This window comes from Trichechus manatus, unplaced genomic scaffold, assembly GCF_000243295.1.
Source record: "Trichechus manatus latirostris isolate Lorelei unplaced genomic scaffold, TriManLat1.0 scaffold00137, whole genome shotgun sequence".
In the NCBI taxonomy this organism is placed as follows: Eukaryota; Metazoa; Chordata; class Mammalia; order Sirenia; family Trichechidae; genus Trichechus; species Trichechus manatus.
In genome coordinates, this window is record NW_004444073.1 from 5,943,093 (window position 1) to 5,956,155 (window position 13,063).

The 13,063-nt window shown below is 44.3% G+C and overlaps 1 protein-coding gene across 2 annotated transcripts in view; it reads left to right on the forward strand.

The window, feature by feature from the left end:
* The window catches only part of PDE1C (phosphodiesterase 1C), a 744,082-nt gene that overhangs the window by 148,587 nt on the left and 582,432 nt on the right, over positions 1–13,063 (forward strand). The window contains exon 1 of one of the 2 annotated variants that reach the window (XM_004385322.2): positions 2,040–2,124. The exons of the other annotated variant lie outside the window; for it this stretch is intronic. Coding sequence (XP_004385379.1) covers positions 2,040–2,124 — 85 coding nt within the window. Of the gene's footprint in view, positions 1–2,039; positions 2,125–13,063 lie in introns of those variants that run through there. 2 annotated transcript variants of the gene reach the window in all.

Consider the following 13,063-nt stretch of genomic DNA (forward strand, 5'->3'; position numbering starts at 1 on the left):
CATTATGCTGAGTGAAATAAGTCAATCACAAAAGGACAAATATTGTATGAGACCTCTATTGTAAAAACCCATGAAAAAGTTCACACACACACACACACAAAAAAAAAGAAAGCAAACAAAAAAAAACATTTCTTTAAAAAATATGTGGTGAATCAAAGAAGATTGAATTCCTGAGACATGCATTTACCTGGGTTCATGTGGACTTGGGGGTTTTATGGCTTGCCGAAATTGTATGCAGAAGATAGCACGTGTGTATAGGGTGCTTTTCTTTTTTTGTTTTGAGAAGATTTCTCATTTTCATTAGAGTCTCAAGATGTTTAGATTCAGTGCCCCCTAAACTCAACTGGAACTGATTAGGAGTACTCCTGATCGGCTCTCTGGATATTGGCAGGTGTTTGTTAATTGTGTCAAATTCTGTCACAACAAAACCCCAAAAACCTGTTGTCTTTGAGTCAATTCTGACTCATAGTGACCCTATAGGACAGAGCAGAAGTGCCTGTTAGGGTTTCCAAGGCTGTAAATCTTTACGGAGTCAGACTGCCACATCTTTGTCCTGTGGAATGGCTGGTGGGTCCTAACTGCTTACCTTTCAGGTAGCGTCCCAGCTCTTAACGACGCCTCACAAGGCCTGTCACAACAAACTAGGTTAGGTTAATTGTGCTCCCCTAATAGCTTGGGCATAGGACTGCCATTGCACATGTCACACTGGGTGGAAACTCTCCCTCCTCCAGGGTCTCTTTGACATGTGCATCCCCAGCCCCTAACACAGAGCATTGCAACTGTAGATCCCGAATAACTGCTTGCTGGTAGGAGGTAATAGTTTTCTCTGCATAAGCCTAATTCAGTCATTTCAGATACTGGAAGGACCAGTGACTGACTTGGTGTCATAAAGTGAAACGTCTGCATCCAAACTCTGTCACTTTCCAGCTGACAGGCCCCAGTCAAGCCTCTCTCAGCCTCAGTTTCCTTATCTGTAACAAGAGAGCTAGCTGTAGGATTGTATAATCTTTCCCACCTCCACAAATTCCAGGCGTCTATCATGAGTTGGGAAGCCCTGGTGGCACAATGGTTAAGAGCTCAGGCTACTAAGCAAAAGATCGGCAGTTCGAATCCACCCGCCGCTCCTTGGAAACCCTCTGGGGGCAATTTTACTCTGTCCTATAGGCTCACTATGAGTCGGAATTGACTCGAGGGCAATGGGTTTGGTTTTTGGTATCCTATTTGGCAAAACCGAATTCAAAAGAACTGGGACAAGCCATTTGGAATGGATTGTAGTGGGGCTAGAGCTTGGTTGTAAATTGCACATTTTATAGCCCCTGTGTGAAAGCGCTTGTCCACAAATATGGGCGGTTTTATTATTTTCTGTTCAGAGACGGTTGTCGGGGCACCACGCTAGTTGTGGGGACAGCTGCTGGGAGGAAGTGGGCGTGGCGATTTTCCGGACTTCCTTGTTTGGAGTAAACTTTGGCAGCATCTGATGGCTTCTATGTTTGCTTTTCCATCTGTTGATGTGCTTTTTGGGACCTTTCTGATCTGCCAGCGAAGATATATCTGAAAGCACCACGCCGCCAAATTTTAGCCGTTCCCTTGAGTCCCCTAAACCCCACTAGCCTCCTGAAGCCAAAATAGAAAACAGACGAGCCTGTAGCGCGCTGGCTTGGCAGCTCCCAGGGATTAGAGTTGAAAAGGCAGGGATTTCGGCACCCACTCTCCAGCCCCCGACACACTCCCGGGTGCGCGTCGCCTACCATTGTTAATACTCCTCTCGTTGTGTTTGGAACTTGGGATTGGAGACAGCGGCTGCGATGGCTCGCTGACTCCGCCGCGAGCCGAGCGCGTTAACTGACGTTACGGTCACCGCGCTGCAGTCGGCGCGCTCCGCTCGCAGCGAGCGGCGGGTCTGCGGTGACAGAGCGCCGCGCGGCCGGGGGAGGGGACGCCTCCGAGCGCGGGGCGCGGGCGCGGGGCTGTGCGCTCCGCGGCGGGGACCCGGGACGCCGCCGGCCGTGCTGCGCGGTCCCTGACCCGTCGGCCGAGACATGACGGACGCCAGCAACAGGAAGGAGGGCTTCAAAAAATGCCGGAGTGCCACTTTCAGCATCGATGGCTACAGCTTCACCATCGGTGAGAACTTTTTACCCTCTGTCCGACTCTTAGCTTGGGCAAACACCCCCTCAGGTGGTGGAGAGGGCCCCTTTCTAAGCGGGGGCGGGGGTGGTGGTCAGGGGCCGAGCGGGGGTCCCGGGGCGCGACGCGCTGGGCTAGGAAATCGCAGCGCCCGGGGCTCTCCCCGTGGCGCCCCAGCCGGCTCTAACTGGGCATCCCGCTGCAGCCTGGTTTCAGGATCACACCTCTCTGAGCTGCTTGGATTTCTTGCTGTGATTTTAGTAATGCAAGCAGGGAGAGGAGGGGTAGAGACAGGGATGGTGACAGAGATGGAGGTGGAGATACTGAGAGAGGGAAGACAGAAAGCGATAGAAAGCCTTGGTCATGGAGACAGACATGAAGACGGAAAGACAGAGACAGCAACGTAGGGAGAGACAGAATGACAGAATATCTAGACACAGACGCATTAATAGAAACGCCAGACACCAGGTCAGAAGTACAGAAACGCCAAGACCGACACCAATAGAAACACATGGAGACTGATAGAAAGGAGAGAGAGGTAGAGGCAGAGAGAAACAGAGAGACAGAGGTAGAGAGACAGAATCAGATAGAGAAGGAGAGATTGAACAATAGTTTCCAGAAAAGTTGAAACAAGGAGAAAGGACCCATGTACAGTGGACACACACATACACTCAAAAGGTAAAGCAGAAAAAGAGACACATCCAGAGTCTCAGAGAGAAGCAGAATGAGGGAGGGAGGGGTATATGTTACTGGCATATTTGAGCGAAAACTGTGGTGTCAGTAAGCTGTGAGGTGAGGTTCACCTCTCTTGCCCTCTGGACTCCCAGGGACTGCCTATTTTCTTTCCTCCCCAAACCTTCACTGACGGGGTACCAGAGGGTCCTGGAGGTATCTTCACAACTGTTGGAGGGAGCAGGACCACATGGCTGACCCTCTGGAGGCCGAGCACTTCTAGAGACCAGCCCTTGATATTTTTCATATTGATCTCAGGCTGCTAACTGTTTTGAAATAACCTATCGAAGGATTGCCCTTTCATCCCAGCAGCACTGGGAATCCCAGGTAGTGCCGTGAAGGCCTTCTCTCTGGAATGTCAGCATTTGGAGACTAGAAGGGCAGAGGCAGGTGCCAAGGAACTGCTCCAGCATTTCTGCTTCTGGGGGTGATTAGATTCTGGGGTGTTAAATATGAGCTTAACCCCACAACTTTTGAAAACAAAGGTGCCACATTCTACTATTTGGTGGGCTGCACCTGCTTGGAGGTGTAGGGAGAAAGCTCTACGGGCAAGAAGAGACCAAGAAAGAGGAGCTACTGTCTGGGCCACTTTTGTTTCTTCTAATGAAATAGCCCAAGGTTTCAGGGGCATGGACTGAAGATGTTATAGTGGAACTAAATCTGTACTCCTTAGGCTACTTCCCAAGGCTCTCCAGTCCCTCTTGAGTTTATCTTTCTTGCCTCAGCTATCACTTCTCACCTGTCTCTTCCACATACTCATCATTTCTTGCCTTTACCCCAACCCTATATCCCACCACTCAGAGCCTTTGCTCGGGCTGTTCCCTCAGCTGGGAATGCCATTCCCCGAACTCTGCACTGAGAAATCTTGCCCATCCTTCAGACCCCAGCTCTCACTTGCAACCACCTCCATTTCCTTCCCTATCGGAAAGAATTCTTCCTTTGCTCTCCCCATAGCCCTGTAGTCCTCTATTAGAGCTCACATCTTACCTTGACTCAGTTATTTAAGGACTTTTTGGTTGTCCTCATGGCACTACAAATTCCTCAAGGGCGATATTGTATCTTATTTATTTTTCATTCTCAAATGGGTGATGTTGAATGCTCAGGAAATGTTCGTAGAAGTGAATTAACGGTTACTCTGGTTAGATGCAGACCCTGGTGGCACAGTGGTTAAGAACTCAGGCTGCTAATCAAAAGGTTGGCAGTTTGAATCCACCAGCTGCTCCTTGGAAACCGTATGGGGCAGTTCTACTCTGTCCTATAGGGTTGCTATGAGTCAGAATTTACTCCAAGGCAACCAGTTGTTTAACAAGCTGGTCAAAGTGTTTCATTAAAAGACCATTGTCATGTTAATATTAATTTGAATGAGTCTGATAAGAAAATTTTCAAAAGTGATTTGGAAATTTTACCTGGTAGTTCCTGAGAGATTTTATTCCCCCAAAAGTATGGCTTCCTAAAACCCGGGTTCATAGGTTGGTCCTTGTCCTCCTAACCTCCTCCCTCCTTCTGTCCCCATTAAAAGATGTGGTCTGGCAGATCGGTATCATTTGAGGGTCAGAAGGGTCTCCAGAAGTGACCTGGTTACTTCCAGGTGAGGTGGCTGCCACATTAGTTCAGATCAATGGGCATTTGTTCATTCATTCCTTTCCTCCTGCTCTTCTTCTTTTCCTCCTTCAAAAAATGTTTAGTTAATTTTACCATGTTAAAAGATACAATTTAGCACAATGCCTGACAGATGGCAAACATTTAAGAAATGATAATTGTTGTTGTAATTATTTAAGTCACTAAGTTAATACCATGGGGGAGTTTATGAAGATAAAGCAGACTTAACCCTTGTATTCAAGGAATTTGTACTTTGTTAGGGTGATGAGACATGTTCCTACATAATTATTTTACAAAGTGGAAACTAGTAAGTGACACAGGAGACATGTTAGAAATTTGAGGTAATACAGACATTTAGAAAATACAGATAATCAAAAAGAAACAATCATCTGTAACATTATCACTCAATGCTAAATACTATTAATATTTCTTGTGTATACTTCCAGTACTTTTTTGGCATATATTGTTGTTATGTTGTTAGGTGCTGTTGAGTCAGTTCCGACTCATACTGACCCTATGTACAACAGAATGAAACACTGCCTGGTCCTGCACCGTCACACAATCCTTGCTATGTTTGAGCCCATTGTTGCAGCCACTGTGTCAGTTCATCTCGTTGAGGGTCTTCCTCTTTTTCACTGACCCTCTGCTTTACCAAACATGATGTCCTTCTCCAGGGACTGGTCTCTCATAACATATCCAAAGTACATGAGACAAAGTCTTGCCATCCTCACTTATAAGGAGCGTTCTAGCTGTACTTCTTCCAAGACAGTTTTTTCGTTCTTCTGGCAGTGCATGGTATATTCAGTATTTTTCACCAACACGATAATTCAAAGCATCAATTCTTCGTCTTCCTTGTTTATTGTCCTGCTTTCACATGCATATGAGGCAATTGAAAATACCATGGCTTGCGTCAGGTGCACCTTAGTCTTCAAAGTGACATCTTTGCTTTTTAACACTTTAAAGAATCTTTTGCACCAGATTTGCCCAGTGCAAATACATTGTTTGATTTCTTGACTGCTGTTTCCATGGGCATTGATTGTGGATCCAAGTAAAATGAAATCCTTGACAACTTCAATGTTTTCTCCATTTATTATGATGTTGTTTATTGGTCCAGTTGTGAGGATTTTTGTTTTCTTTATGTTGAGGTATAATCCATACTGAAGGCTCTAAGTCTTTGATCTTCATCAGTAAGTACTTCAAGTCCTCTTCACTTTCAGCAAGCAAAATTGTGTCATCTGCATATCGTGGGTGGTTAATGAGTCTTCTTCCAATCCTGGTGTCTCATTCTTCTTCACGTAATCTAGCTTCTTTGATTATTTGCTCAGCGTACAGATTGAATATGTATGGTGAAATAATACAACCCTATATCTTTTCCTATTTTAAAACCATGCAGTATCCCCTTGTTTTGTTTGGTCTATGTACAGGTTCCTCATGAGCACAATTAAGTGTTCTGGAGTTCCCATTCTTCACAATGTTATCCATAACTTGTTGTGACCTACACAGTTGAATGCCTTTGTATCGTCAATAAAATATATGTAAGCATCTTTCTGGTATTCTCTGCTTTCAGCCAGGATCCACCTGACATCAGCAATGATATCCCTCGTTTCACATACTCTTCTGAATCTGGTTTGAATTTCTGGCAGTTCCCTGTCGATGTACTGCTGCAACTGTTTTTGAATTATCTTCAGCAAAAATTTACTTGTGGGTGATATTGTTCAATAATTTCCATATTCTGTTGGATCACCTTTCTGTGGAATGGGCATGTCATGGATTGAATTGTGTCCCTCAGAAGTATCTGTCAACTTGGCTAGGTCATGATTCCCAGTATTGTGGGATTGTCCACCATTTTATCATCTGATGTGATTTTCCTAAGTGTTGTAAATCCTATCTCTAAGATGTTAATGAGATGAGATTACTGGCAGTTATGTTAATGAGGCAGGATTCAATCTACAAGATTGGTTTGTGTCTTGAGCCAATCTCTTTTGAGATTGAAAAGAGAGAAGCAAGCAGAGGGACAGGGGGACCTCATACCACCAATGAACAAGAGCCAGGAGAATACCGCGTCCTTTGGATGTGGAGACCCTGTGCTGAGAAGCTCCTCGACCAGGGAAGATTGATGACTAGGACCTTCCCCTACAGCTGACAGAGAGAGAAAGCCTTCCCCTGGAGCTGACACCCTGAATTCGGACTTCTGACCTCCTAGACTATGAGAGAATAAACTTCTCTTTGTTAAAACCATCCATTTGTGGTATTCCTGTTATAACAGCACTAGATAACTAAGACAGGGCACAAATGTGAATCTCTTCCAGTCAGTTGGCCAGGTAGCGGTCTTCCTGATTTCCTGGCATAGACGAGTGCGTGCTTCCAGCGTTGCATTCGTTTGTTGAAACATCTCAGTTGGTATTCAGTCAGTTCCTGGAGGCTTGTTTTTTTACCAATGCTGTTAGTACAGCTTGGACTTCTTCCTTCAGTACCATTGGTTCTTGATCATATGCTACCTCCTAATATGGTTGAATGTTGCCCAATTCTTTTTGGTACAGTAACTCTGTGTATTCCTTCCATCATCTTTTGGTGCTTCATGTGTCTTTCAATATTTTGCCTGTAGAATCCCTCAGTATTGCAACTCGAGCCTTCAACTTTTTCCTTCAGTTCTTTCAGCTTGAGAAATGCCGAGCGTGTTCTTCTCTTTTGGTTTTCTAACTCCAGGTCTTTGCACATTTCACTGTAATACTTTACTTTGTCTTCTTCTGCTGCCCTTTGGAATCTTCTGTTCAGCTCTTTTACTTCATCATTTCTTTCATTTGCTTTAGCTACTCTACATTCAAGAACAAGTTTCAGAGTCTCTTCTGACATCCGTTTTGGTCTTTTCTTTCTTTCCTGTCTTTTTAATGACTTTTTGCTTTCTTCATGTATGATGTTGTCCCACAACTCATCTGGCCTTCTATCATTAGTATTCAATGTGTCAAATCTATTCTTGAGGTGGTCTCTAAATTCAGGTGGGATATACTCAAGGTTATACTTTGGCTCTTGTGGACTTGTTTTAATTTTTTTTAGCTTCAACTTGAACTTGCTTATGAGCAATTGATGGTTTGTTCTGCAGTTGGCCCCAGCCTTGTTTAGACTGACAATATTGAACTTCTCCATCGTTTCTTTCCACAGATTTAGCTGATTTGAGTCCTGTGGAGTCCATCTGGTGAGGTCCAAGTATATAGTTGCTGTTCATGTTGTTGAAAAAAGGTATTTGCAATGAAGAAGTCATTGGTCTCGCAAAATTCTATCATGGTATCTTCGGTGTCGTTTCTATCAACAAGGCCATGTTTTCCAACTGCTGACCCTTCTTTGTTTCCAACTTTTGCATTCTGATCACCAGTAATTACCAGTGCATCTTGATTGCATGTTTGATCAATTTCAGACTGCAGAAGTTGGTAAAAACCTTCAATTTCTTCATCTTTGGCCTTTGTGGTTGGTGCGTAAATTTGAATAATGATCTTCCTTGTAGGCATATGGATATTATCCTATCACTGACAGCGTTGTCCTTCAGGATTGATCTTGAAATGTTCATTTTGACGATGACTACAATGCCATTCCTTTTCAATGTGTTGTTCCTGGCATAGTGGACCATATGATTGTCTGATTTGAAATGGCCAGTACCAGTCATTTCAGTTCCCTAATGCCTAGGATATCGATCTTTACGCGTTCCATTTCATTTTTTATGACTTCTAATTTTTCTAGGTTCATACTTTGTACTTTCCACGTTCTGATTATTAATGGATGTTTGCAGCTGTTTTTTCTCATTTTGAGAAGTGCCACATCAGCAAATGAAGGTCCTGAAAGCTTTATTCCATCCTTGTCATTGAGGTTGACTCTATTTTCAGGGGCCAGCTCTTCCCTAGTTGTATTTTGAGTGCCTTTCAACCTTAGGGGCTCGTCTTCCAGCGCTATATCAAATGTATATAATGTTCTGCTGTTATTCATAAGGTTTTCACTGGCCAGTTTTTTTATATCTCCAGGTCCTTCTTCCTAGTCTGTCTTAGTCTGAAAGCTCTGCTGAAAACTGTCCGCCATGGGTGACCCTGTTGGTGTTTGAAATAGCAGTGGCATAGCTTCCAGCATCATAGCAACACGCAAGCCACCATAGCAGGACAAACTGACAGACCAGTGGTTTCTTTTTTTTTTGCATATATGTAATTAAAAAAAAATAAGACGCAATCATAGTGTTCGGTAATTTGTTATTTAATATATTATTACCTTGTTTCATGCTATAAAATATTTATTTAATCAATCCTCTATTGTTGGCTATTTAGGTTGCTTTTAATTTTCACCACAATAAACAATAATAAAAAAAACTAAATTTTTTTTTAGGATAAATTTCTAAAATTGCTATTCTAAGAGTATGCATATTTTTAGGGATTTTGAAACATATTGCTTAACTTCCCTCTGCAAAGATTGACCAGTTTATGCTTCCACCAACAGAGTGTCAAGGTATCCACACTGTCTCATGAGTGTTGGACATTATCATTTAAAACAAGTTGCTAGTTTGAGAGGTGGAAGGTGGTATTTCAATTCTTTGTCTATTAGTGATTTGAACATTATTTCACATCTTTACTTCTTTTGAAAGTAAGAGTCTCTTGTATATGTCCTTTGCCTGTGTATTCTTCCTCTGGAAGAGTTCATTTATTATTAATTTGCAAGTACTCATTCTATCTATCTATTTATCTACCTACCTACCTATAATTAACATTACTAATTATATACAATATATAATTATAATACTATATATTAATCCCATACAATAATTATATAATTAATACAAATTAATTTTATACTACACATGTATGTTAAAGATATTTAATAAGATAGTATGCACAGTGGTTAAGAGCTACAGCCACTAACCAAAAGGTCAGCAGTTCAAATCCACCAGCTGTTCCTTGGAAACCCTATGGGGTAGTTCTACTCTGTCCTATAGGGTCTCTAGGAGTCAGAATCAACTAGCCGGCAATGGGTTTGTTTTTTGTTTTATATTATATACAACATATAATTATAATACTGTATATTAATCATATACAATAATTATATAAATAATACATATTAATTTTATACTATATATGTATCTATGTATATATAATATTTGCAGGTTGCAAGTGCTGCCTGTCATGTATGTTACAAATATTTCTTCCGAGCATGAGGACTCATATTCCTGCAGCATCAGTGTGTGACCATCAGGACTTATTTCAAAAACGTGCAGACATCTTGTAGCCCACACCTGTGGTGCCAGCTTGTCACACTTTTCAGCAGGGTGTGAGAGAAGACACCTGCAGAGATCCTGGTGGCCCCAGACCTCTCCTTTTTCAAGTGTCTGACATTCTGGCATTAGGGTTCACCACCTCTTCTAGTTTGTTAATTATGCAGAATTTCCAGGTCAAAGGACTTCACTAAAAAATTCATATTATGGTACTGATGACTCAAGAGATTCTTTCAGGGGGCGGCCTATGAGGACCTTAGGAGTTCTGCAGGAGGGAAAGGGTGACCTGCTTCTGTGAACTTGAGGGGATCTTGACAGAACTTCTCTTTGGGCTGAGGAGAGGCATCTATTTTAGGTTCAGATAAGGCAGGGAGAGGCTTCAGCTATGGTTCTAACCAGGGCTGGGACTCTTGAGGGGGTGTTTAGACATGTATGGGGCATTTGTGATAGTCACCATGCTGGAGCAAGGGGACAGGCACTACTGTCATTTAGTGAGCAGAGGCCAGAGGAGTTAGACGTTCTGCAATGTGAGGGACAGTCCTGTGCAGTGAGACTTGTCCTGCCCTGCGTTATCCTCATGGAGAAAGCCTGCGAGGTTCTCTCTGACATGGAACCCTGGGGCTCCTGAACTGGTCTGCGCCCTGGCTGCCAGGAGTGCAGGGAGATGATGGTCAAGGCCACACTGAGCACAGGCGCCTCACTTGTAATGAGAAGCTGTGGAGGGTGGGCCAGGCAATGAGCAAAGTGCTTTACTCATCTTAGCTCGTTCGATCATGTTTCACAACCCTGAAAGGTAGCTGCTCTGACCGCCATCTTAGGAGAAGATGCTTTTAAGACTCAGAGAGAGAAAGTACTCTGCTCGAAGTCACACAGCTAGGAAGTGACGGAGTTGGATTCAAACCCACATCTGCCTGACTCTTCAGCTCAGGGTTTGTCCCTCACACCACGCTGCCTCCCACTGCAGACTTTTCCCCTGCCTGGGCCTTGGGACCAGACTATCATCCAATGGAGAGAGATCTGGGAGTTTGCCAGCCTGTTGAACCAGTGCAGGTTGGAGCAAAACCAGAAAGAAACTGGACCACTGCAGCAGGCGGGGTGGGGCAGTTCCTGGAGGGAGATCAGCTGGAGGAACAAGCCTGGTTAATCTGTCTCATCAGCAGAGCCTCTCACCAGGATTTCCTTTTCATGCCTGTGCTCCTGTGTCCCAGGGCAAAGTGTTTTGCATGTTCTTTATTCATTTTCTCAGGGCATGAAATGGGTCTATGGTCAAGAGCTGTTTCAGAGGTCTTGGAAACAAGACTGTGAGGTTGAACGTGTGCTGGAAAATGCTGTCATCAAGCCATTGTGATTTGAGAGCTCCATTAAAGACCATTAAATTTGTGATTACAGCAGATGATAATGATTGGAATTAATTGAAAGCCATATGTGGAAGTTCAAGTGTAATCTGACTCTGGTGAGGTACTTGTGAATTAGCATTTGAATAGGAGGTAAATAGTTGGATGGTACAATATCATTGTCTTTCAGAACGTTCTCTGTCTTCTGGGCTTTGGATATCTGTTTGGTTTTGTATAAAGTAGAGTCCCTGGGTGGCACAAACAGTAATGAGATTGGTTGATAACCTGAAGGTTGAAGGTTTGAGTCCACCCAGAGGCCCCTCAGAACAAAGGCTTGGAGATTTACCTCCAAAAAAATCAGCCATCGAAAGCCTTATAAAGCACCGTTCTACTCTGACACACATTTATTCGATGGCAACTGATTTGGTTTGATTTTGGTTTTGTATTAAGTGGATTCAGAGTCTTACTTTCTCTGTGAGGCTGCTTGAAATGCAAATAAACACCTCTATCCCAAAGTGAAATATGTCTGCAAAATACAAAAGCGCTTTTTTTGTTGTTAAACCACCTGAATGGGCCTCACTTGATACTCCTGACCACTTGTTTACAGATGAGAAAATGGGGCTCAAAAAGAGCCCTCACTTCCCTCATCCCCTCAGTGATGACCCCTGGACTATCAGAACCTATAGGCCAAGAGGATATCAAGTTGGTGGAGTGTATGGCAAAGAGGCTGCTTCCTTTGAAAATGAACCTGGTGGTGTTGTGGAAAATTCTAGGCCTGTACTGAGGAGGTGTTGCTAACGGAGGGATGCGTTTCCTGTAGCAACCGCCGCTGGCTCCCCTGCCCTGGTGTTTCTCTCCTTGGGGTTATCCCAGAGGAGGAAAAACAACGGGCCCCTAGATAGCACTCTGAGGCCCGAGGGGCTCGTAGTGAGGATTCCCTGTGTCACCCATGGACTGCAGGGAAACTAGGAGCCCAGGCTGAGTGGAGGATGCCCACTGGGGGGATGCTGTTCACAGAGGGCTCCTTGCAGGGCTACTTGGTTGGCTGGGGCCAGGGTAACTTGGCTGCATGCACTGGGGCATGTGGCTTGCTCTCCAGCCCAGGAATAAGGCCCCTGGCCTTCCTTGGTGCACAGGGCTGGGAACTTCATCAGCCCAGACTGCTCTCTGCGCTCTCTTAGCTGAGTGTCTTGTTTGTCTTGTGTGTCTGCTTGCCTGTCTGGGTGGAGACAGGACCTGTGGGCGTTACATGCCTGGAGGGTGGTGGTGGGCAGCAAAGAACCAAACAAGGATCTAAGGTAAAATATTCTACAGCCCCCTCCCAGTACTCATTCCCTAATTCCCTCCCCATCCTCACATCTCTAAGAGAACTGGAGTCAGAGTGAGGTGGAGGGGTGTGTGGAAAGAGGAGTGTGTGGACTGGAGCTTGCATCTCTACTCTGCCACATGTCGCCAGCCCACACATGCTTCACCTTGGACAAGTCACTTCACCTCTCCGAGCCTCAGTTTCTTCATACATAAAATGGGGAGCATGATCCTTAGTTATGGGACTGTGGTGAGGATCAAGTGAAGTTACATGTGAAAAATTGCTTTGTTAACTTTAAAATGCTGTTAAAATGCTTGTTGTTATTAGTTCATCATTATCACTAAGAAAAGGTTTGACTACCGGATAAAACTTGTGTACCCTTCTCCCCGAAATTTAACAGAGACACTTTGCCCTTCACTTGACGAACGCTGCTCACAATGGGGTTTTAATTGACCGATTAGGGGTGCATGTCAGCTGAGAGGCTGCATCTGTAGTTGGAAACCCTGCAATTTAGAGTCACGTAAAGATTTACCGTGCCAACAGGCAGGTCATTTAGCGTCTCTGAGCCTCAGTTTCCTGTGATACCTTCCTTGCAGGTTAATTGCAGCCAGGGGAGGGAAGCACCATGCCTGTCACCTGGCTGTCACTCAGTGAGTGTTTGTCAGTGTCCCTTCCCTTCGTCTGAAATCAGACTGAATAGAGCTGGCTCTGGCTGGGAGTGTG